The sequence below is a fragment of the Lissotriton helveticus genome, chromosome 1_1 (assembly GCF_964261635.1).
Source record: "Lissotriton helveticus chromosome 1_1, aLisHel1.1, whole genome shotgun sequence".
NCBI lineage: Eukaryota > Metazoa > Chordata > Amphibia > Caudata > Salamandridae > Lissotriton > Lissotriton helveticus.
The window spans coordinates 1355949904-1355975847 of NC_136057.1; the positions used below are offsets into that span (position 1 = coordinate 1355949904).

Below are 25944 nucleotides of genomic sequence, written 5' to 3' on the forward strand. Positions count from 1 at the left end.
CAGTATATTGGAGTAAAGTAGCCGATTCTGCAGAACAAACCCTTGATTTAAGGGAGCTCACTATCTACATCTGCAAAATAGAGGCCGAAAAGCAAGGGTGCCAGCACACATCACTCTTTAAAGCCCTTTTTATCAAATATCATCTCAGGCACTGAGTTGTGTTATTACCCAGCTTGATCCTAACCAAGGTGTTCACATATAATGACTGGATTGCTTGTAATAAGATTAAGGAATTCCCCATAAGCCAGCTTCTTCCACAGCATGTTCCTATACACACCATTAACGGAAGGCCAATATTCTACAAGAAAAGACATGCATGAGCTCCTTGAGCGAATCGCTAGGCTGATTAATCAGGAAAGATAAAAGGTACAATATTATGCGTAGTCCCACAACTTAAGCAAAATCCGGTCTGAAAAACTGAAATAAGCTTCAATGTGGAAATCCACGACTTCAATTGGTCTGATAGAACCTCGGCATTCAATTTTGCCTTCACATCTAGCAAACGATTAGGCTCTAGTTCATTTGGTCACCCAAGTGCCTTTAGATCTAGAAAATGGAGACCAAAATCTCGTCATGATTCTGGTACATAAATAGTTGTTAAAGTGAAAGAATTTAGAGAAGACAGCCAATGGGACCAACATTTTGAATCTTCCTTGAAAAATCTGGTGAAGTCCATTGACATGCACCCAGAAACCCTGAAAAGCCTCATCACACCATGCACCTTTTCATTAGCAAAATATTAATTTAATTTGCGAACAATGATAACTCTTGTGGTTTTATATTATTGTAGACATATAAGGTTCTTAAATGCTTATTGAGGAAATTGCTGACAATTCAGGTTAATACTTTTGTTTAACATGTCCAAATTGACAAAATAAACGGATACTATTTATACTTCTAATGTGAGTAACGGGCAAGTAGTTTCACTTTGGATATTTCATCCCTAGAGATTTCTCTAGAAGAAAATAAAATATACTAAAGAGAGGACAAAAACAATGATGCAATTTAAGTTACTCCTTCAATTATTTACGCTTTTACTTAGAGGTTTCCCCAGAACCTACCGGAGACCTACATTATATTAGTTGTAACTAATTTATTGTGCATGATTAATAAAAAATAAATCACAATACAGGGATTACAAAATCGATCGAAAACTAGCCAAAAAAACGGAAATATATCTTAAGTGCCATTTAGCAGCTAATTATAATCATTCATAAAACATTTAACAAAGAGCAGATTGATATAGTTCACCTCTACTAAGAGGATACAGGATAAAATCAAATAACTTGCTATATTGTGGGCTTTACAAAGCTCAAGTTTTATTAAAAATAATAGATCATTGTCTCACAGTAGTTTTAAAACAATATCTATGAAATTGACAAACTTGCAAATTAACTGAATATTTTGACAATTCAGACTATGCCTGCCTCAAATTCTTATTTGCAACTGAATAAAATGTTGACACATCATTTTTAGGTATCGCCTGTCGATGCGCATGCGCATCGAGCTTGCGAGACTATTGGGGCTTAAACAGTCTTTAACCAACTTGCAAGGAATCGTGGCGATTCCTTGCAGTGCCCGTGAAATTCAAGCTCAATGCGCATGCGCATTGAGCTTAAAAGCTCGTGCACATCAGTTCCCTCAGCCGGCTGCTTTAACACCCTCTCCCCGCTCCGCCCCCTCCCCTGCCCGCCGGGTCGCATTTCTCCTCCCCCCTCCCCTTCCCATGTGCTCCCACATATACACAAATTATACACACGATTATTGCTGTAATTATATGTAATTGTTATGCAATTCCCTGCTAAATACAAGAATATTGCTGTAACTGTATGTAATTGTTGTATAATCATGCCGGTTTTTATTTGTATGGTTTAGCTACATGTCAATACTTTATGCAGGAGCCACGGGCTAACCTGCACATCTGCACTCTTTTTAGCCTGTTCTTTTGCCTAATGTTTCTATATGCACTTGGATTGCTGCCTCCTCTTCTGGTACACGCCCAGCACACACAGCTAGCTCAGGTTCCCCTGTTCCCGCCCCCCCACACGTCACAGCCTTTTCCCGCCCACCCCAGTCCCAGCCACTCCCCTCCAAGTACTTTTAACCTCCCACTGTTACCGGCATTTCCATGGCAACTTGGATTCACTCCACGACAGACCCCGCTTAAGGTACGTGTTCCGTCTCTGCTCCGGATCACGAGATCGCTCCATGACACGATTATGTGTTCGCTAACTAGCCCCCTTTCCGCCTCCTGAATTACTCTCGATCCCCGGCCGATCACTCACGGATCGACGCCTTTACCACACCAGACAGGATTCCCTTGCAATTACGAACCTGTCCAACGAAACGGGAGCCTCAGCCTCCGCCAATACTGGTTTTCCCTTGCCTCCTCCCAGGTGAGCCTTTCCTTCCCCTTGCCCCGTCATGCCTCCTGCTCCGGTCGCAGAGCATATCTGTAACCCGTGCCGTTTCCTCCCTCCCAGATTCATTTCTAGCCTGCCGATCCACGCTGGATAACTGCGCAGACTCACATCCAATGGATCTCCCCTGGATCGGACCACTCTGTCCACTAGATTCTTTCCTTTCTCCCCCCCCCCCCCGACTTAGAACGACCAGGTGAGCCTTAACTTCCCCTTGCCCCGTCATGCCTCCTGCTCTGGTCGCGGAGCACATCTGTAACCCATGCCGTTTTCCTCCCTCCCAGATTCATTTCCACCCTGCCGATCCACACTGGATAACTGCGCAGACTCACATCCAACGGATCCCCCTTGGATTGGACCACTCTTTCCACTCGATTATTCCCTTTCTCCCTCCCGACTTCGAACGACCAGGTGAGCCTAACTCGACCGGGTACCCACACCTGTTGACCAGCCCGATCCTCGCTGGCCACCTAGCACGCTCCCCACGCAGCCCAACTCATGACATGCGCTCCATTCCCCCTCCCACGTCAGTCCTCCCTCGCGCAGCCCCCTGCTGCTCTCCCGACATACCCAACACCTCATTGATCATTGCGCTGCTCCCTAGCTATTACCCCTACGCAACCTTCCTTGATTTCGCACCCCCAGCGCGATCATTCCGCTTCAGCTCTTCACCCGCGACTTCCAGGTCCTACCCCCTCCCATGGGCCATATCTACCAATCCCGGTTTGTGGGTGATCCACGCAACGCCCCACACACGCTCAACGCCACACACAACCAGGCAACGCCACACACAACCAGGCAACGCCACACACAACCAGGCAACGCCACACACAACCAGGCAACGCCACACACAACCAGGCAACGCCACACACAACCAGGCAACGCCACACACAACCAGGCAACGCCACACACAACCAGGCAACGCCACACACAACCAGGCAACGCCACACACAACCAGGCAACGCCACACACAACCAGGCAACGCCACACACAACCAGGCAACGCCACACACAACCAGGCAACGCCACACACAACCAGGCAACGCCACACACAACCAGGCAACGCCACACACAACCAGGCAACGCCACACACAACCAGGCAACGCCACACACAACCAGGCAACGCCACACACAACCAGGCAACGCCACACACAACCAGGCAACGCCACACACAACCAGGCAACGCCACACACAACCAGGCAACGCCACACACAACCAGGCAACGCCACACACAACCAGGCAACGCCACACACAACCAGGCAACGCCACACACAACCAGGCAACGCCACACACAACCAGGCAACGCCACACACAACCAGGCAACGCCACACACAACCAGGCAACGCCACACACAACCAGGCAACGCCACACACAACCAGGCAACGCCACACACAACCAGGCAACGCCACACACAACCAGGCAACGCCACACACAACCAGGCAACGCCACACACAACCAGGCAACGCCACACACAACCAGGCAACGCCACACACAACCAGGCAACGCCACACACAACCAGGCAACGCCACACACAACCAGGCAACGCCACACACAACCAGGCAACGCCACACACAACCAGGCAACGCCACACACAACCAGGCAACGCCACACACAACCAGGCAACGCCACACACAACCAGGCAACGCCACACACAACCAGGCAACGCCACACACAACCAGGCAACGCCACACACAACCAGGCAACGCCACACACAACCAGGCAACGCCACACACAACCAGGCAACGCCACACACAACCAGGCAACGCCACACACAACCAGGCAACGCCACACACAACCAGGCAACGCCACACACAACCAGGCAACGCCACACACAACCAGGCAACGCCACACACAACCAGGCAACGCCACACACAACCAGGCAACGCCACACACAACCAGGCAACGCCACACACAACCAGGCAACGCCACACACAACCAGGCAACGCCACACACAACCAGGCAACGCCACACACAACCAGGCAACGCCACACACAACCAGGCAACGCCACACACAACCAGGCAACGCCACACACAACCAGGCAACGCCACACACAACCAGGCAACGCCACACACAACCAGGCAACGCCACACACAACCAGGCAACGCCACACACAACCAGGCAACGCCACACACAACCAGGCAACGCCACACACAACCAGGCAACGCCACACACAACCAGGCAACGCCACACACAACCAGGCAACGCCACACACAACCAGGCAACGCCACACACAACCAGGCAACGCCACACACAACCAGGCAACGCCACACACAACCAGGCAACGCCACACACAACCAGGCAACGCCACACACAACCAGGCAACGCCACACACAACCAGGCAACGCCACACACAACCAGGCAACGCCACACACAACCAGGCAACGCCACACACAACCAGGCAACGCCACACACAACCAGGCAACGCCACACACAACCAGGCAACGCCACACACAACCAGGCAACGCCACACACAACCAGGCAACGCCACACACAACCAGGCAACGCCACACACAACCAGGCAACGCCACACACAACCAGGCAACGCCACACACAACCAGGCAACGCCACACACAACCAGGCAACGCCACACACAACCAGGCAACGCCACACACAACCAGGCAACGCCACACACAACCAGGCAACGCCACACACAACCAGGCAACGCCACACACAACCAGGCAACGCCACACACAACCAGGCAACGCCACACACAACCAGGCAACGCCACACACAACCAGGCAACGCCACACACAACCAGGCAACGCCACACACAACCAGGCAACGCCACACACAACCAGGCAACGCCACACACAACCAGGCAACGCCACACACAACCAGGCAACGCCACACACAACCAGGCAACGCCACACACAACCAGGCAACGCCACACACAACCAGGCAACGCCACACACAACCAGGCAACGCCACACACAACCAGGCAACGCCACACACAACCAGGCAACGCCACACACAACCAGGCAACGCCACACACAACCAGGCAACGCCACACACAACCAGGCAACGCCACACACAACCAGGCAACGCCACACACAACCAGGCAACGCCACACACAACCAGGCAACGCCACACACAACCAGGCAACGCCACACACAACCAGGCAACGCCACACACAACCAGGCAACGCCACACACAACCAGGCAACGCCACACACAACCAGGCAACGCCACACACAACCAGGCAACGCCACACACAACCAGGCAACGCCACACACAACCAGGCAACGCCACACACAACCAGGCAACGCCACACACAACCAGGCAACGCCACACACAACCAGGCAACGCCACACACAACCAGGCAACGCCACACACAACCAGGCAACGCCACACACAACCAGGCAACGCCACACACAACCAGGCAACGCCACACACAACCAGGCAACGCCACACACAACCAGGCAACGCCACACACAACCAGGCAACGCCACACACAACCAGGCAACGCCACACACAACCAGGCAACGCCACACACAACCAGGCAACGCCACACACAACCAGGCAACGCCACACACAACCAGGCAACGCCACACACAACCAGGCAACGCCACACACAACCAGGCAACGCCACACACAACCAGGCAACGCCACACACAACCAGGCAACGCCACACACAACCAGGCAACGCCACACACAACCAGGCAACGCCACACACAACCAGGCAACGCCACACACAACCAGGCAACGCCACACACAACCAGGCAACGCCACACACAACCAGGCAACGCCACACACAACCAGGCAACGCCACACACAACCAGGCAACGCCACACACAACCAGGCAACGCCACACACAACGCCACTCAGCCACGCAACGCCACTCACACACGCAACGCCACTCACACATGCAACGCCACTCACACATGCAACGCCACTCACACATGCAACGCCACTGAAACAACAGCGCCACTCACACACGCAACACCACTCACACACGCAACGCCACTCACACACGCAACGCCACTCACACACGCAACGCCACTCACACACGCAACGCCACTCACACACGCAACGCCACTCACACACGCAACGCCACTCACACACGCAACGCCACTCACACACGCAACGCCACTCACACAAACAACGCCACTCACACAAACAACGCCACTCATCCATTTGCAAAACGAAAAATTTTAAACTCTTCTATTGCGATACCTATTGCATTTTCAATGCTTGTTCTTTGGGCCGCTATCAAGGCTGGGCACATGCATAAAATGTGCAAGAGTCTCTCCTTTGTGTCCACATAGCCGGCAACTTGCGTCAGACCATGTCTTTTACCACTTAGGAACAAAGGTCTTTGTAGTAAAGTGTCCGATCTTATAAAATAGAAACTTCAAATTAAAGCAGAACAAGAAGTTATTGTTGAGATATTGTTTATATGTTGGTAGCACAAATGAGTTTAGCACCAACCTAGGGTGTGGTTTTTTGGCATTTTTTCTTTATAGCAAATTCACAAGGTTCTTTTTGCACATTTATTAACTAACCTTCTGAATGCCGCAAATGAGGTGGTAGATCGCACAAAATCCTTAAGATTTAACAACATTAAAGCGGTGTCTAAGTAAATCCACCAAGGATTGTTAAATTTAGGGTGCATTATTTCAAGCCATATTTGGTGACTAAGTTGCTGGGACACTAAACCAAACTCCAATCGTATCTGGGCTTGAGTATTGTTATCCTATGGTTTCAACAGCAGTCTGTAGGTGGAAGACTGTAGAATGGCCAACGTCTTTGTGCCAGTGCCTCTGAAGATTTCAGAACCATATGTTAGAGAAGGAATTAATTTTGCTATCCAATAACGTTGCGAATAGGTTCCAGGGAGAGACTTTTTGTTATAAAGATTTAAAAGCAAATATCAGGGCTCTTGTTTTCACCCTTAACGCTTGCAGGTGAGACTTTAAGTTACCAAAAATGTCAAATATTACCCCTAGGTAAGTATATTGAGTAGTAATGGTAGGTTTTATTTGTAAGTGGCACATTGCAGGTTTTCTGGGATGCTCTTCAAAGGGCAGGAACTTCGTTTTCCACATTTAAATCCATCTTGTTTCTTTTGATAAACGCAGCGAAGGCACCAATTAATCTCTGCAGGTCATTAGAAGTCTTCTTTAGAAGCACTCTCATATTTGCATATTGAAGGCTTGCAATCAAGATGGTGAGGAATAAAACTCTTTTCACTAAGTGACAAATTTAGGTCAGCAATGTATATGTTAAATAACAAGGAAGCCAACACACATCTTTGTTTTAGTCCATACTTAGTCATAATTGTATCCGTCACCCAGTTTTTTGACAACCCAGGTATCCGTGTAGAGCATCACAATTGTACAGGAGAGGGTTGTCTGTATGTTCCATTGTTTAAGCTTTGTCCATAATCACCGTCTTGAAAACTTGTCAAAGGTATGTTTTAAATCTACAAAGAAGGCATGTAGAGGGATTTTTATGCAAGTGATTTCTCTATCAATATTGTTAGAACTAGGAGGCTCGTTGTTGTATCGCTTCCTGGTCGAAACCCTGTATGGTCTGTTGGTAGAAAATTGAGATGCTCAGCCCATGTCTTCAGATGTTAGGTTGCAAAGAATTTGGCTTCAATATCTATTTAGATGATTAGCCTATAGTTAGCTGGTTTTCCCGGGGAGCCATTCTTTAAAATTGGATGCAGAATAGGGCCTTATCAGGAATCTGGGATAGAGTCTTAAGATACATTGATTGAACAATGGAGTGAGACCCTTGACCCTTTTAATCAACGTCTCTTTCAAAAAGGGTGACTTAAAGGATTCCCCAAACCGGACACCTACAGTGAAAAGGGCACATTTAGAAAGCAGACAGTCAAAACAAAAAAAAAAACAAAAAAAACATGCACATCTCGCTCCGGGGAGCCAGTCATGACGACTAGACAGATTTACAAAGGCAGACACAATAAGCCAGTCTCCCCCCCCCCAGGGATGCAGGTAAAAAGTGATGTACCACACAGGTTTAGATCAGTTGCTACCAACCAATAACTGGGGGACGATAGTTACCCTTGTAATAGTACTACTATGTGGGTGTACCTTATCGGTCAACAGTTTCGAACTCGATTAGTGAACAAGGTCCGAAATTCTGCAGAGCACAGGTCAAGGAATTTGCGAGATGAGTGTCCTTTGCAACACAGAGGAACTAATTGGTGCATAACTATTACCCTTGGCAATTAAGACCCTACCAGTGTGGGAGAAGAGTTTAAAGGACCAGAGAAAGAAGAATGTAATTACTGTGAAGACCAGAGAAAGAGCATTAAAAAAAGTTCTATGGGCGAGTCAGAGAAAAGTGGAAACACCAATAAGTCATTTAAAAGTAGCCATTGACAAAGATGCAAAGTGTTCAAAGGTGAAACGGGGAATGAGACAGAAACGCAGGACTTTGGAGAACAAGAGAGGAGTAAGACTTAAGAGGATGATCTGAGAGAGAAGTCATACAGAAGAGCGAAAACACAAGTGCAGAACATGAAACCTTATCTTACCTTGGGCAGCAGCAAGTCAAAACCATCCCGCATAACAATCAAATCCTGAGGAAATATTAAAAGAGGAAGCATTATTAGCAGGCAACCCAGACTGAGCACTACAAGTTACTGCATATAGGTTCAGTAAGTGAAAACAGAGTCTGCATGGAAGCACCTTTTCCTAAATAGCAGTGACTGCTGCAGGGCAAGTTTGAGGAGCACCAACATAGCAGCGAATTTGGTCCAGTACAGAATTCGCAAGGTGCCTGGAGGTGGTGGTGGAGAGGGAGGTGTTCGTTCCACAGTTGGAGAGAATAGGCAGAATAGGGGTGAAGTGTAGCAAGAGACAGCGTAACGAAGTATTGAGAAACACTAAAAAGGCTGTACCCTGGCCCCACTCACCGTGTTATCACCCACATAGCAGGAGGTGGCTCCCAGGTGGATGATGGGAGCAGCTTTAGGGCAGCAGTGAGCAAATGTGTGCACGTGTGCCATGACATCGTGCCGCAGCTTCTTCTCTTCCTCTGCCGCCATTTTGAAATCGATGTTGTCAAGGTTTAACTCCATTTCCTGGATCTGCTCCTCTGTGATGGGCAAGCCGAGGATCTGAGAGAGGAATAGAAGGGACAGGGGTTACCAACTAGATCCCTGTTCTCCTTTACGCTGATGACGCGGTTTTGCTCGCTCGTACCGGGGTAGGACTGCAACGACTCCTGGACGCCTTTGAAGCGTTTATGTGCTCTCTTGATTTGAAGGTAAACGCGAAAAAATCTCAAATTATGCTTATGGGCAGGGTAACTAGGAAAAATTATCATAAAACTTTTAAATGTGGACAAGAGAAACTTGCCCGTGTAACTTCCTTTCCCTACTTAGGGATTACCTTTGACGAGAAGGGTAACTGGGGACCCCAGGTAAAGAATAGAGCAACCTCGTTAGCTAGAACATCTGCAGCCCTACAAGGGTTTTCTAGGAAACTCGGGGCTAGACCAATCGCAGCCATATTGAAAATTTATAAAGCCAAATGTATCACAGTGGCATCATATGGTGGCTCAATTTGGGGTTATAAGGGCCTGGCCCCATTACAGACGATGGAAAATAAATTTCTCAGATCTGTCCTTGGAGTCCCACAGTCAACCCCGTCTCACACTGTTCATATGGAATTAGGGGCAGCCTATATTACAGATTTAATAAAAATAGCACCGTTAGTTGCTTGGCTGAAGCTGTGGCTTAATAAGGAAATCCCTCTAAACCATATCATTTTAAAAAACTGTGTTTGGACAAAGTTAACAATATTGGTTGGTTGACTTACATTAAGGAAAATTTCAAAAAGCTGGGGAGGCCTGAGCTCTATCTCGATACAGATTCTATAGCATTTAAAGATATAGAGATCACAAAACTAGCAATGAAAGAGCTCTTATCTCTGGAACGAGAAGAACGGGAGTTGAAAAAACCCAGTGTCAGGGTTAGTTTATTATTGTCTATACCCGTTGGCCCAGAGAATTATTTGAATATAGTGACTCATCCCTACCACAGGTTTATTTTAACTTGCTTCTGTTTTAATTTGATACATTTTAACCTTGGTTTTTATCCTGTATGGAGTACCCCTGACAAGGCGTCACCATGTACCTGCGATCATTTCTCCGAACAAGATACTATGCACTTTGTAATGTTTTGTAGCCATTACATTGATGCTAGGAGAAAATTTCTGGTGCCTATTCTCAAGGAAGCTGGATTTATCCAGGTTAAACCTGCTCTTATTTATTTACAGCTTTTACAGACTCCCAAGATTATGTTTTGTGTAGCTAGTTTCTTGGTCAGAGCTATTAGGAGCAGGAATGATAGATTAAAAAATGCGGTTATTCTTCCTATATAGATTCCCTGTACGCATTTATATGTATCCATACGTGTCTTTATTTGGACCTTTAATTATGCAAGATTTGTTCTCAGGCACTTCTGTGGTGTAATGCCTATTTTATTTGGGGATTTCCCCTTTTTAGCCTTTTAGTTTTTTGTATCTCAGCATTTTTTGCACTTTAGCACTTTGCACTTTGTATCATCACATCACTATGAATTATAAACTGATGTATGATTTTTATAGGATTGTATCATAAATGTTTTTAGATGAATGTATTTGTTATATAGATGTATGTTTGTATTGCCATTGTCTTTATATGATATTAAGTTATCGCAATAAAGTAATTTGACTGACTGACTGACTAGATCCATCCTTCACACCCTACACTTGGAGACATGCAGCCCTAAACAGAGGCATTCTAGGAGTAAACTCGGTGACTGCCATTCTGCTATAACAAGTAGCTTAGTAACAAACTAGGATCACAGTCAGTGAAAGAGACCTAGCCGATGGCACCACGAATTGAGACTGAAGGTTAAAGCCAGCAGGAAATGATCAGTGGTGTTGATCTGCTGAACTTTGTGGGATGGACTGACTCAGGGGTGCAACTAGACCTGAACTGGGGGGGGGTCAAGACTCCCATCTAGGGTTGGCTCGAACGCTGGTGGCGGTGGTTACAACAGTCTTTTTTGGCGTCTCCTCCCCATGAATTCCCTCATTACCACTCTCCAACAGTGCACCTCATTTCTCCGTAGCCTCTCTCTGGCCTACATTTAATTTTATAGTGCTACTCATCGTTCAATCACACTCAGTTCTGAGATCTGCATGGAACACATTCTTTGCAGCAGGCACATTAACCCTTCACGCTACTTTACGATGAGCCAAACTCTCACTAGTAGGAACATTAATAATCAGAGTTATCTTGACATTTTTATTGTTGATTGAAAACTGCCTGATGCACAAGTACGTGTATATGCTTTTAAACCATAAATCATTTTTTTAAATCCAGCCCCCCACGAAAGTTATCGCCAGGTGCGGCTGCAGCAGTCGCACCGCCCTTAAGCCAGTCCTGCTCTCAACAATGGGGCAGGGCAAACATTCCAGAAATGGGGTCAGAATTAACCTCCGTCATTATATGAGGAAAAATATCTATGTAAGTGGTGGGGTGTGATACACCCCCCAAATTCCAGCAGCAAAACAATTTAACAGATTTCTTACAGATGATTTAAGGGAGAGTAGACTTTTCTCTTGAGAAGGTTGTGAAATTTTTGGTGTAACATTTCTAAAAACGCCTTATACCCTTACAGGGCATTTATGAAATGTCCCAGTACTTTCACGGTGCACCAGGGAGGCCTGGCCTTTGCTAGGAGTAGATCTCATTTTTTTCAAATGTCTTAAGTCAGAAATTATTTCCACTATACCAAGGTCATAATTTTTTTATTGGTGAGTTTGGCGCCTGTGGTCTTTCTTCCCTGACCCCTGGTATCCAGATCGAACTCCTCTGCCCCAGCTCCTCATGGACGATGAGGCTGTGACTTTGCTGCGGACTGCCTTTCTCCCCCCGGACTTGCTGGCTATGGCAGCCCTCTTCCTGGACTTTCGGACCTGGACCTCTGAGTTGCCCGCCATTTTCTTTTTATGACTCGCTTTTTCTTCTACCTTTCTCCTCCGCCACTTTACCGATCTCTGACCTCCCCCTCTGGCCTAACGACCTTTCTACTGTCTCTCCTGATGCCTCTGACACACTCCTCGCTGTCTTACTCGTTACTATCTGCTTCCCTCTCTGGTTTGTCTCACTTTCCTGCCCTTCTCTGTCCCTCCCTTGGTGCTGTGACTGCATCCCTCCTCCGACCCCACCTAATGGAACTCTGCTTTTTGTGTATAGAGATAACTCTAATCACTAGTATAGGCAGTAGACCTTGGTACCATCTACCATTCCTATGTGACTCCAGGAGTATATCCAGTCATATCCCTTCCCTTTGTATACAGAGATAACTCTAATCACTAGTATATGCAGTAGACCGTTGTGCTCTCTACCATCCCTATGTGACTCTTACAGTATATCCATTTGTATCTCCTCCTCCTTGTGTGACTTTACATCTTGTACATTTGCAATTTTTTTCTGTTTGTATCCTTTATGTAACGCATGTAATCCCAAGTCCTTATTCAACTGGTTCTTATGTAAAGCGCTCAGACACCTTCGGGTAAAGTTCGCGCTATATAAAATCGCATAAATAAATACATAAATAAGGAGTTCATTCAATAGTACAGTGCAGTTTCTTAACCTCTCTTTTCAGGCTACCTCTACTTATCACTGGTGCTCTGTCTACTATCCTCTTATCAATATTTTGAACCCCATGCAAGCTGTTGCTGCTATTTTTGAGTCACATTTTCTGAAAGTTTAATATACAGTTCAATATGTGGGTTTGAATTTGCAGATATTGAGTAATAAAATTCGGATTTCAAACGGGGAAACATTCCATAAGATGACACAAGTACCCATGAATCATACCAAAGTCGTTACCCAGGACCCTTAATGTCTTAAAGTAGCTTAAAAGATGCCCAACACCTTGTCAGACAGGATCACCATTCTCTAAGTCTATTTGACTAAACAAAGATGTAGGAAGCGTGCTATGAATATACTATACCAAAGTAAGGTATAATATGCACAGAGTTCAGGGAGTCCCCAGAGGTATGGCAGAGACTAAAAAAGTACCAAGCTCGCTTTGTGGTAGGGTGGGTGAGCAGTTGGGCTTATCCGGACGGTGTGTTAAGCATTTATTGTATTCACTCATTCAAGACTGATACCCAATTGGTCTAGATTCAGTCTGAGTGTGTGTAAGTATAAAAAATGTATACTGTTTTATTTTTAGAATCAATCAGGTATTAGTACAGGCAGGTAAAATATACTTTAGATTGTAAACCTTTACACAGAAATGCAATTGAGGATGGAAACTGTAGTTGTTACAGGTTTGTAATACTTTAAAAAGCAGTTTGAATTATACCGTATTTACTGTCAGAATACCTTTTTGTTACTTTTGGTTTACTTTGAGGACTGGGGGTGGTATGCCTAGATCCCACACCTAAGGTTCTCTCAATACACGGTAAGTAAGACTTTATACTTTGCAGTTTAGTTCACTTTTCTCCATACAACATCAGTTCAACACTTAGAACATTTTAGACCCAAAATCTCATAACATAGGTTCTTAAAGGAGAAAAAGAGTTAGCGGTTTCTCAGGCAAGTACACAACTTAAGAGTGGGAGTTAAGGAAATTAGGACCCAGAGCAGCCAATAGGGAAAAGAGGGCCTTCGGTTAGGGACAGCTCACGAGCAGGCAAATCAGATCTGGGAGCAAAGCTCCTTAGGTTAAGGTCAGCACTGCAGGGGCCAACAATCAGCAGAGGAGCTGCACCACCAGTGGCACTGGGGTGGGAGGGTGAAGGGTGCCAAAAAGACATTGTGGACCTTGTGCTTTTCAAGGGAAACCTTTAGTTCAGTGAAGTTGCTGCAGGCTCAGGCAGGGAGGCTTCCTGAAGGCGACCACTGGCTGGAGAGGTACATTGGGATCTTGGGAGAGGCCTGAACATTGTCGTTTGGGCCACCCAATGCAGTGGGGTGTCCAGTGCAGGAGTGTCCTCTGGCGTTGGGTATTCTTACCAGCTCCGGTCATGTTCAGGGGGACCCTTCAGGTTGAGGCTGCAGGCATCTTCCTGAAGCTTGAGGGATGTCGGGGTTCACCAGATCGGGTGCAGAGTGGTGCAGAATTATGTAGTCACCTGATTTCGGATTCTGGTCTTGGAGTCTTTGTTGAACAAATCCAGTGCTCACAGAAGACTGAGTCTGTAAGGGGAGTGCAGGGCAGGTCCTCTGGGCTCAGGGGGGCCGCTGGACTCGCCTGTTTCTTCGCTGTAGGCAGGTCGGAGTCAGGACAGGCCGGTAGGTCTGGAGTCAAACCAATAGATATCTTCTTATTCCTATGTCAGCAGGGCTCTGCAGTCCTTCTCTCCTCAAATCCGAGGAGCCTAGACTCAAGGTTGCCCCTAAATACTAGATTTAGAGGCGTTTAAAGGGATGTGCAAGTCGGGACAATGGGTCCCTCACTTGGGGTGGGTATACCCCTATTATGCCACCCTCCAGTCGGAGGGGAGCATGAGCTTCTCCCGGATTGGCTGGGTCTCCTAATCTTCAAGTTGGAGGAGACTGAGATGTGTGCTTCACCTCGCCTCCCCATCTGGGGGTGCGGTTGGCAAAAGTGGGCACACTTCTCTTCCTAGCTTGGTTTTCCTGCCAATTCAAAGTGGGGGCCAGTTGCTGGGGGCTGCAAAAGGCAGGGACAGCTCCCAAATGCATCAGGCCTTTAAAGCTTCCCCTTCGTGGAGCCAGCCCATCCTGGGCGAGGGGGCATGACACCTCTACTCAGGATGGGCTTTGTTTCTGGACAAAGAGCACGGAGGGTCTGTGAGAAGTTGGCCTGGCATATGTTGTCCATTATTCTAGTGGGCACCTTGCACCAGTCCAAACGACCCTTATTGATGGTAGGTTTTAGACAACCTTTATAGAAAGCTATCCTAGTGGTAGCTGTGGAGAGCAGCCTTCAGGCTAAGTCTTGAAGAAATGTGAAGCAGCTTGTTTTACCAGTCTATAACCTTATGAATGATAAAATGAAAGGAGAACCACACCAGGTGTGTGTGAATATATATATATATATATTCTAAACACACCCCTCTAGTCTCTTTATGAGACTAGAGGCAAAAATACAATACCATTACTTGAATAGCACACAGTAAATTAGCACAGTATACGTTTTGCTTAGGGCCTCACAAACCATATACTAAGAAAGTGGTATAAGAACTACGAGGGAGATAAAAGCAAGGCCTGGGGTAATCAGGAACCACCCATGGTAGGGACGCAGGAGACCCACGGGGGACGCGTGCAGTGTCTAAACACAGCCGCGAATCACCATTGATTTCTATGTAGAAAGTTGCGGTTAGCTTTTTAAGGATTAAGGACACTTAGGAGTGGACTAGGGACAAACCCCTTAGAGAGTCAAGACCCACGGGAGCACCAAAGTACTCGTGTTACCTCACCCAGGGAAGCCGGGTGCATAGGTGTCTTTTCGTGTCGGGTTTCTTAGTCGTTTCCTATGGAGAGCTGCAAAGAAGTGCTGCAGGCAACCAGATGAAGAGTACAGATGAGCCCCCAAAAACAGAGCCGCCATATAGTGAGCCGCTGCCAAATAGTGAGCCGCTGCCAAATAGTGAGACGCCGCCAAATAGTGAGCCGCCGCCGCCAAATAGTGAGCCGCCGCCGCCAAATAGTGAGCCGCCGCCGCCAAATAGTGAGCCGCCGCCGCCAAATAGTGAGCCGCCGCCGCCAAATAGTGAGTCAATGCCAAATAGTGAGCCAATGCCAAATAGTGAGCCAATGCCAAATAGTGAGCCAATGCCAAATAGTGAGCCAATGCCAAATAGTGAGCCAATGCCAAATAGTGAGCCAATGCCAAATAGTGAGCCAATGCCAAATAGTGAGCCAATGCCAAATAGTGAGCCAATGCCAAATGGGGGGCCGCCGCCAAACAGTGCACCGCCGCCACATAGTGAGCCGCTGCCAAATAGGGAGCTGCTGCCGCTGGTGAGCCGCCGCCAAATAGGGAGCTGCTGCCGCTGGTGAGCCGCCGCCAAATAGGGAGGAGCCGCCGCCAAATAGGGAGGAGCCGCCGCCAAATAGGGAGGAGCCGCCGCCAAATAGGGAGGAGCCGCCGCCAAACAGGGAGGAGCCGTCGCCGCCAAACAGGGAGCCGCCGCCAAACAGGGAGCCGCCGCCAAACAGGGAGCCGCCGCCAAACAGGGAGCCGCCGCCAAACAGGGAGCCGCCGCCAAACAGGGAGCCGCCGCCAAACAGGGAGCCGCCGCCAAACAGGGAGCCGCCGCCAAACAGGGAGCCGCCGCCAAACAGGGAGCTGCTGCCGCTGGTGAGCCGCCACCAAATAGGGAGGAGCCGCCAAACAGGGAGACGCCGCCAAACAGGGAGACGCTGCCAAACAGGGAGACGCCGCCAAACAGGGAGGAGACGCTGCCAAACAGGGAGACGCCGCCAAACAGGGAGGAGACGCCGCCAAACAGGGAGCCGCCGCCAAACAGGGAGCCGCCGCCAAACAGGGAGCTGCTGCCGCTGGTGAGCCGCCACCAAATAGGGAGGAGCTGCCGCCAAATAGGGAGGAGCCGCCGCCAAATAGGGAGGAGCCGCCGCCAAATAGGGAGGAGCCGCCGCCAAATAGGGAGGAGCCGCCGCCAAATAGGGAGGAGCCGCCGCCAAATAGGGAGGAGCCGCCGCCAAATAGGGAGGAGCCGCCGCCAAATAGGGAGGAGCCGTCGCCAAACAGGGAGCCGTCGCCGCCAAACAGGGAGCCGTCGCCGCCAAACAGGGAGGAGCCGCCGCCAAACAGGGAGGAGCCGCCGCCAAACAGGGAGGAGCCGCCGCCAAACAGGGAGGAGCCGCCGCCAAACAGGGAGCCGCCGCCAAACAGGGAGCCGCCGCCAAACAGGGAGCCGCCGCCAAACAGGGAGCTGCTGCCGCTGGTGAGCCGCCACCAAATAGGGAGGAGCCGCCAAATAGGGAGACGCCGCCAAACAGGGAGCCGCCGCCAAACAGGGAGCTGCTGCCGCTGGTGAGCCGCCGCCAAACAGGGAGCTGCTGCCGCTGGTGAGCCGCCGCCAAACAGGGAGCTGCTGCCGCTGGTGAGCCGCCACCAAATAGGGAGGAGCCGCCGCCAAACAGGGAGGAGACGCCGCCGCCAAACAGGGAGGAGACGCCGCCGCCAAACAGGGAGGAGACGCCGCCGCCAAACAGGGAGGAGACGCCGCCGCCAAACAGGGAGGAGACGCCGCCGCCAAACAGGGAGGAGACGCCGCCGCCAAACAGGGAGGAGACGCCGCCGCCAAACAGGGAGGAGACGCCGCCGCCAAACAGGGAGGAGACGCCGCCGCCAAACAGGGAGGAGACGCCGCCGCCAAACAGGGAGGAGACGCCGCCGCCAAACAGGGAGGAGACGCCGCCGCCAAACAGGGAGCCGCCGCCAAACAGGGAGCCGCCGCCAAACAGGGAGCTGCTGCCGCTGGTGAGCCGCCACCAAATAGGGAGGAGCCGCCAAATAGGGAGCCGCCGCCAAACAGGGAGGAGCCGCCAAACAGAGAGGAGCCGCCAAACAGAGAGGAGCCGCCAAACAGAGAGGAGCCGCCAAATAGAGAGGAGCCGCCAAATAGAGAGGAGCCGCCAAATAGAGAGGAGCCGCCAAATAGAGAGGAGCCGCCAAATAGAGAGGAGCCGCCAAATAGAGAGGAGCCGCCAAATAGAGAGGAGCCGCCAAATAGAGAGGAGCCGCCAAATAGAGAGGAGCCGCCAAATAGAGAGGAGCCGCCAAATAGAGAGGAGCCGCCAAATAGAGAGCCACTAAATAGTGAGCCGCTACCAAATAGTATTCCATAGGATGACAAGTACAAATTAATCATTCCAAAGTCCTTACTCAGGATCGTTAACAACATATGTCTTCAAGTGGCTTAGATGCCCAACACCTTGTCAAAAGGTTTGCCATTCTCTAAGTTTATTTGGCTAAACAAAGTTTCAAAAAATATATATTTTTAGTACATTTTTTCCACACAAACAAGTGTGCTGTGAGTTCAGTGTGAGTGCTGTGTCCATGTGAGTGATGATGTGCCTGAGGATGTGAGTGAAGGGTGCGCTGCGTGAGTGACAGGAGTGACTATGTGAGTACACAGACAAATGTGACAGTGTGAAAGTAGGGTGAGCGGAGTGAGTGCATGGTGAGTGATGGGACATACGAGTTTGGGCATGGTAAAAGTGCAGTCGGAGGGATTCAGGCATGCAAAAACAACAGTTGATGGACATGATGCAGAACAATGTCATACATACATACTTGTTTGAGTCAGTTGATGGACATGATGCAGAACAATGTCATACATACATACTTGTTTGAGTGAGATTGCACAGTGAGCAGTGAGTGTCCAGTGAGTGAAGTGTCACATGAGTGCAGGGTGAGTAGTGTGCTCGTGTAAGTGCAGGGTGAAAAGTGAGTGGTATGGGGAGTGGTGTGAATGCAATGTGATCACTGGGTACAAGGTGAGCGGTGTGCTCGTGTAAGCACAGGATAACAGGAGGATGAACAATGTGTAGGGTAACAGTGTGAGTGCAGGGCGAGCGGTAAAAGTAACAAGGGAGTGGCGTGTCATGTGCGTGCAGGGTAGGAGGAGGGTGAGTGCTCAGTGAGCAGTGTAAGTGCAGTGTGATTGCTGTGAGTGCAAGGTGAGAGTAAAAGTGACGGGTGAGTGATGAGAATGCGGAGTGAGTTTTTGTAATGCAGGATGTATACCCAGACACCTGGAGTAACTCAGCATTGTATTGACAGCTGGCGTAGTATTTCAGATATGTTTAACTATTGCTAATATGGCATCAATCAGGGGTGGAGGAAATAAATAATGTGATGATCCTGCAACAAACTTTCAGTGTCCTGATTAAGGTTGCCAGCTGGTCGGATTTCTACCAGCACCACCGGTATTTTAATATCTCGGTCAATACAAAAATAAGCAAAATCACCTAAAGCTGGTATTTTTAGCACTTATCTGTGCATACTTAAAACAGCAAATACAAATAGAAAACACTTTTAAATGTGTTCTAGGGCTGCATTAATGATCCATGATAATAATTACAGTTTAAGTTTAATTAAACAAAAAGGAAACCAAGACAGAAAAGGGATGTTGCAAATGAATATATACCATTTTATTTACAGCCCCATTCAGTTTCAAGGCAAGGCCTTTAAACAACAACAAATGTCGGGTATTTTTCTTTTGGAAAGGTGGCATCCCTACTCCTGAGCTGCCTTTTAACTAAGTGCATTCTCCCACTGTTTACATTTCTTTTATTTATTTATGCATTTATATATAACGCAAACTTTATCCAGAAGTGTAAGAACACTTTACAATAGAGCAATGTGAATTACATAAGGAATGAGAGTAGCATGAAAGAAGGTACAACTATTTACAGGTTCTCGTGGTGAAAGTAACAACTTAAAAATGTAGATAGATTCAGCATTATCAAATACGAAAAGGTGGAACAAATAGGTTAAGTTACAATTAAGGTAAGTTACAGATACATTAAAGATTATAAAATATGAAAAGTTGGAACGTATATGGGAATACAAATACAGACTACATAATACAAACGTAAGGAACCGTGAATAGGCAGAGTGGGGACCCAGGGGGTACTGGAACCAATGACCAAAACAAACAAAGCCTCCTTAACCAGTTCCAAAGGGATGTAAATAGTATTTTAAAGGCCTGTGGAAAACTCGGGTGTGCTGTGGAGATAAGAATCCAGACACTGCCCAGTCCGCAGCAAGTCAAGCAGCAGCAGCCCAGGGTGAGACACAAGAGGTGGAGGGGTATAGCCCTCTAGGCCCTATGGGCGCCTGGACTGACTGGTCTGCATGTAGGGGTGCTCACTGCAGATTGAGGACCTTTAAAAGGCGCATTTCGCAACGCAAACCACTGCTGATGCCACAGATTCCCCATGCAGAGATTTTAACATTGGCAAGAGATACAAATCTCAAGTGCTCCACACCGAAACGGTTTCTATTTAAACAGGTCTGGGTAGAGGTTAAATTACAAATACGCATTAATCTTTAAAAAAAAATAAAGAATAAATGCTGGATGATGGCATGAGCAAATTCAGTCTTTTTGGTTACATTCTTCAAAATCCCATAAAGGTCGTGCAAATTATGGTTTTAATGTCAAATGTGATTTCGTGCATGTCGTGGCAATTTTTTTCCAGCACAAAAAAGAGCGTACTTTGGGTAACAAAATCGCACAAGATTACCAGCAAGACACTGGTTCTAGACGAAAATGTCTCTCGACGAGACATCTTCTGAGTAAACGACCCTCCTGTGTGCAACAGCAAACAAGCATTGGAAATGCAATAGGTCTCGCAGCATTAGAATTTGAATTTTAGAATTGTTTATGGGTTTTTTTTGTAAATCTTTAGCATTTTTGTTTCCTGTAGCCAATGCTAAAGAATTACAAATAAAAAAAGCCATAAACAATTCTAAAAGCTCTAACTCAAATGCTCCGAGACCTATTGCACTGTGTGAGGGTGAGGGGTTGAGGGTGAGGGGTTGAGGGTGGGTGAGGGTGAGTGAGGGTGGGTGAGGGTGAGTGAGGGTGGGTGAGGGTGAGTGAGGGTGGGTGAGGGTGGGTGAGGGTGAGTGAGGGTGAGTGAGGGTGAGTGAGGGGTTGAGGGTGAGTGAGGGGTTGAGGGTGAGTGAGGGGTTGAGGGTGAGTGAGGGGTTGAGGGTGAGTGAGGGGTTGAGGGTGAGTGAGGGGTTGAGGGTGAGTGAGGGTTGAGGGTGAGTGAGGGTGAGGGTGAGTGAGTGTGAGTGTGAGTTAGGGTGAGGGGTTGAGGGTGGGTGAGGGTGAGGGGTTAAGGGTGAGTGAGGATGAGTGAGGATGAGTGAGGGTGAGTGAGGGTGAGTGAGGGGGTGAGGGTGAGTGAGGGTGAGTGAGGGTGAGTGAGGGTGAGTGAGGGTGAGTGAGGGTGAGTGAGGGTGAGTGAGGGTGAGTGAGGGTGAGTGAGGGTGAGTGAGGGTGAGTGAGGGTGAGTGAGGGTGAGTGAGGGTGAGTGAGGGTGAGTGAGGGTGAGTGAGGGTGAGTGAGGGTGAGTGAGGGTGAGTGAGGGGTGAGTGAGGGTGAGTGAGGGTGAGTGAGGGTGAGTGAGGGTGAGTGAGGGTGAGTGAGGGTGAGTGAGGGTGAGTGAGGGGTTGAGGGGTTGAGGGGTTGAGGGGTTGAGGGGTTGAGGGTGAGGGGTTAGGGTGGGTGGTTGGGTGAGGGGTTGAGGGTGAGGGGTTGAGGGTGAGGGTTGAGGGTGAGGGGTTGAGGGTGAGGGGTTGAGGGTGAGGGTGAGGTGAGGGGGTGAGGGTGGGGGGTTGAGGGTGAGTGAGTGAGGTGAGGGGTTGAGGGTGAGGGGTTGAGGGGTTGAGGGTGAGTGAGTGAGGGTGAGGGGTTGAGGGTGAGTGAGAGGTTGAGGTGAGGGGTTGAGGGTGAGGGGGTGAGGGGTGAGGGGAGTGGAGGGTGAGGGGTGAGGGGTGAGGGGTGAGGTGAGTGAGGGTGAGTGAGGGTGAGTGAGGGTGAGGGCCGATGGGAGAGAGCAGCCAGGATGGGAGAGAGTGTGAGAGAAATGGCAGGATGAGAGAGGAGATGTCAGGAAGGGAGAGAGATGTCAGGAAGGGAGAGAGCAGGTGCAGGGATGGTCGGATGGGAGAGAGTGTGAGAGAAATGTCAGGATGTGAGAGAGATGTGAGAGAGATGGCAGGATAGGAGGATAGGCGAGAGGGCGTCAGGCAGACAGAGAGAGAGAGTGGGAGGAGCAGTGACTCTGTTACAGACAGATCGAGGGAAGTAGGGAGAGAGGTGAGGGGAGGGAGAAACGGCGGCCGCGATTACTGACACTTCAGGAGAGAGGGCGCGTGAGGAGAGCTGAGAGTGACAATGTCAACAAAGGACGGGAGGGCATGAAGAAAGGAGACCCCCTTGCAGAGGTGACGGGCAGAGAAGAAGAGACAGCGACTGGTGAAGGGTCATAGACAGAGGGCAATAGGAGAGAAAGGCGACATTGGCAGGGAGAGAGAGCAGTGATGGAAACACAGTTCATTAGACAGGAAGCGTAAAGGGTGTGAGGCTGGAGGGGGTACCAGGTGCGGCCCCCGCTCGGGGAAACTAGGTGGAAACAGAGAGAAGCGCTCCACAGCCAGAGGCAAAAGACGGGGTCCGGGCACAGGCGAGGAACGAGGGCACATTGGGTACAGGCAGCATTCATAACAGGGCGCGCTGGTGAGCGCCAAGCCTTCCTGCCCCCCAGGCCTGGAGAACAGACAGCAAGGCCCAGCTGCAGCCGCCCTGGCCTCCCGCCAGCCCCAGGAGATCAGCCGCCTGCAGGAGGAGTGATTCACCGCGGCGGCACAACGGAGCCTGTGTGCAGCGGCAGCGGCGGGCCGAGGGCCTGCTTGTTTTGGAACAGACGTATTGCATTGAAAAAATAAAGTTTACGAGGGCTTGAACCGGAGCTCAGCGACCGCTGCTCTATTTTAAGAAGCGTCTCGCGCTGTCACATAGACGCAGGCAGCGCGAGGCGCGTCTTTGCTCGCTGAAATGGTTTGTGAGATGTTTGTCACGAGCAAATGTAGCGCCTTGAAATAATAACGGGACACTGCGCAGAAATATTGTGTAAATCCGTGTGCATAAAAAAGGTGGCGTTCTGAATTGAAAATGTACATACTGGCTGGTTTGTCACTCCTTGATTCTGGTGGTGAAAACCCTAACAAGACGAAGAGAGCGAGAGTGAGCTGGCCCTGGAAACGCCTCCCCTCCCTGCTGTTTGTTTCAACAGAAAGAGGAGAGGAAGCAGCGCTGCTTGCCAGCACAGCCGCCCATAGGCAACAAGACGGAGGGAAGAGAGGGGAGGGGGGAGGAGAAATGCGACACGGCGGGAAGGGGAGGGGGCGGAGCGGGTAAAATAAACCAGACGGAGGGAAGAGAGGGGAGGGGGAGGAGAAATGCGAGGGGGCGGAGCGGGTAAAATAAACAAGACGGAGGGAAGAGAGGGGAGGGGGGAGGAGAAATGCGACACGGCGGGAAGGGGAGGGGGCGGAGCGGGTAAACAAAGACGGACGTGCACGCGCTTTTAAGCTCAATGCGCATGCGCATTGAGCTTAAAAGTCACGGGCACTGCAAGGAATCGCCACGATTCCTTGCAGTGTGGATAAAGAGTGGATAAGTCCCAATACTCTCGCCTTGCTCGATGCGCATGCGCATCGACAGGCGAGACCTAAAAATAGTGAAGACGATGTAATGTCACATTTGCAAATTACGTAAATGTTGCACATTAATTTGGAACTCGTCCAGACCTATCCTGGGTGAACCTATAAGGAATCGTCACAGGATGGCGTGGCGTCCTTAGGAGTTACATGCGTGCTGCACGCCAGGTGAACACTCATTCTGAGGTAAGAAGCCAGCCACAGCAGACACTCACTCACAGAGCACGTGCTGCGCGCCAGTGAACACACTCATTCTGAGGTAAGAAGCCAGGCCACAGCAGACACTCACTCACAGAGCACGTGCTGCGCGCCAGGTGAACACTCATTCTGAGGTAAGAAGCCAGCCACAGCAGACACTCACTCACAGAGCACGTGCTGCGCGCCAGTGAACACACTCATTCTGGAGGTAAGAAGCCAAGCACAGCAGACACTCACTCACTGAGCACGTGCTGCGCGCCAGTGAACACACTCATTCTGAGGTAAGAAGCAAGGCACAGCAGACACTCACTCACAGAGCACGTGCTGCGCGCCAGGTGAACACTCATTCTGAGGTAAGAAGCCAGCCACAGCAGACACTCACTCACAGAGCACGTGCTGCACGCCAGGTGAACACACTCATTCTGAGGTAAGAAGCCAGGCACAGCAGACACTCACTCACAGAGCACGTGCTGCGCGCCAGGTGAACACACTCATTCTGGAGGTAAGAAGCCAGGCACAGCAGACACTCACTCACAGAGCACGTGCTGCGCGCCAGGTGAACACTCATTCTGAGGTAAGAAGCCAGTCACAGCAGACACTCACTCACAGAGCACGTGCTGCACGCCAGGTGAACACACTCATTCTGGAGGTAAGAAGCCAGGCACAGCAGACACTCACTCACTGAGCACGTGCTGCGCGCCAGGTGAACACTCATTCTGAGGTAAGAAGCCAGGCACAGCAGACACTCACTCACAGAGCACGTGCTGCGCGCCAGGTGAACACACTCATTCTGAGGTAAGAAGCCAGTCACAGCAGACACTCACTCACAGAGCACGTGCTGCACGCCAGGTGAACACACTCATTCTGGAGGTAAGAAGCCAGGCACAGCAGACACTCACTCACAGAGCACGTACTGCGCGCCAGGTGAACACTCATTCTGAGGTAAGAAGCCAGGCACAGCAGACACTCACTCACAGAGCACGTGCTGCGCGCCAGGTGAACACTCATTCTGAGGTAAGAAGCCAGCCACAGCAGACACTCACTCACAGAGCACGTGCTGCGCGCCAGTGAACACACTCATTCTGAGGTAAGAAGCCAGGCACAGCAGACACTCACTCACAGAGCACGTGCTGCGCGCCAGGTGAACACACTCATTCTGGAGGTAAGAAGCCAGGCACAGCAGACACTCACAGAGCACGTGCTGTGCGCCAGGTGAACACTCATTCTGAGGTAAGAAGCCAGCCACAGCAGACACTCACTCACAGAGCACGTGCTGCGCGCCAGTGAACACACTCATTCTGAGGTAAGAAGCCAGGCACAGCAGACACTCACTCACAGAGCACGTGCTGCGCGCCAGGTGAACACACTCATTCTGAGGTAAGAAGCCAGGCGCAGCAGACACTCACAGAGCACGTGCTGTGCGCCAGGTGAACACTCATTCTGAGGTAAGAAGCCTGCCACAGCAGACACTCACTCACAGAGCACATGTCACCGGGCGAGAGGCGTGGCTCTGGAGCAGGGCAGCAGAAGGGGTCATTGGGCCTGTCAGCCCTTAGGAAGGCACGAGCTGGGCTGATGGACGTTAAGGGGCCGAGCATGGTTCCTGGTCAGTGAAAAAGCTTCAGTTCTGAAATGATGAGACACAGAGAGCGAGTCTCTGGAGTTACATTCGAGGCAGTGACGGGTGGCACTGCTGCAGAGCTGAGATTTGTATTTTTCCACTCCATGGGTGAGGGTAAAAATGGACAGCCCGATAGGGACGGACTCAGCACCTGTTTTTTTATGATCCGGCCCACTTAAAGCCCTGGTGTTACTCCCAGGGGCAGTACTGTGGAGTCTGTGTGTACGTCGGGAAGGGAGGAGTCCTATGGAGGCGTGGGTGCGGGTTAAGAAAGTGGGGGTTTGAGTCATACCAGTTCAAAGGGGGGGCAAATCTATGACCTATTCTTGCAGGAAGGAGTCAGCAGCGGACAGCAGGTGCTGCGGAAAGGGCACTGGGACTAAATATAGCCAAGAACATTCCAAGGCGGGGGCGTCTCCCTCGGCTTCACTGTGGTCCTGGGTCGGTCACCACCCTCCACAGTGCCCACAGCAGAAGGGCCAGCCATTTTAT

The 25944-nt window shown here is 49.9% G+C and overlaps 1 protein-coding gene across 1 annotated transcript in view; it reads right to left on the reverse strand.

Annotated features, from left to right (window-relative positions):
* The window catches only part of ADSL (adenylosuccinate lyase), a 75614-nt gene that overhangs the window by 21531 nt on the left and 28139 nt on the right, over positions 1–25944 (reverse strand). Inside the window, exons 2-3 of the mRNA XM_078683353.1 lie at positions 9306–9509; positions 8925–8969 (exon numbers count right to left, since the gene is read on the reverse strand). Coding sequence (XP_078539479.1) covers positions 8925–8969; positions 9306–9509 — 249 coding nt within the window. The remainder of the gene's footprint in view (positions 1–8924; positions 8970–9305; positions 9510–25944) is intronic.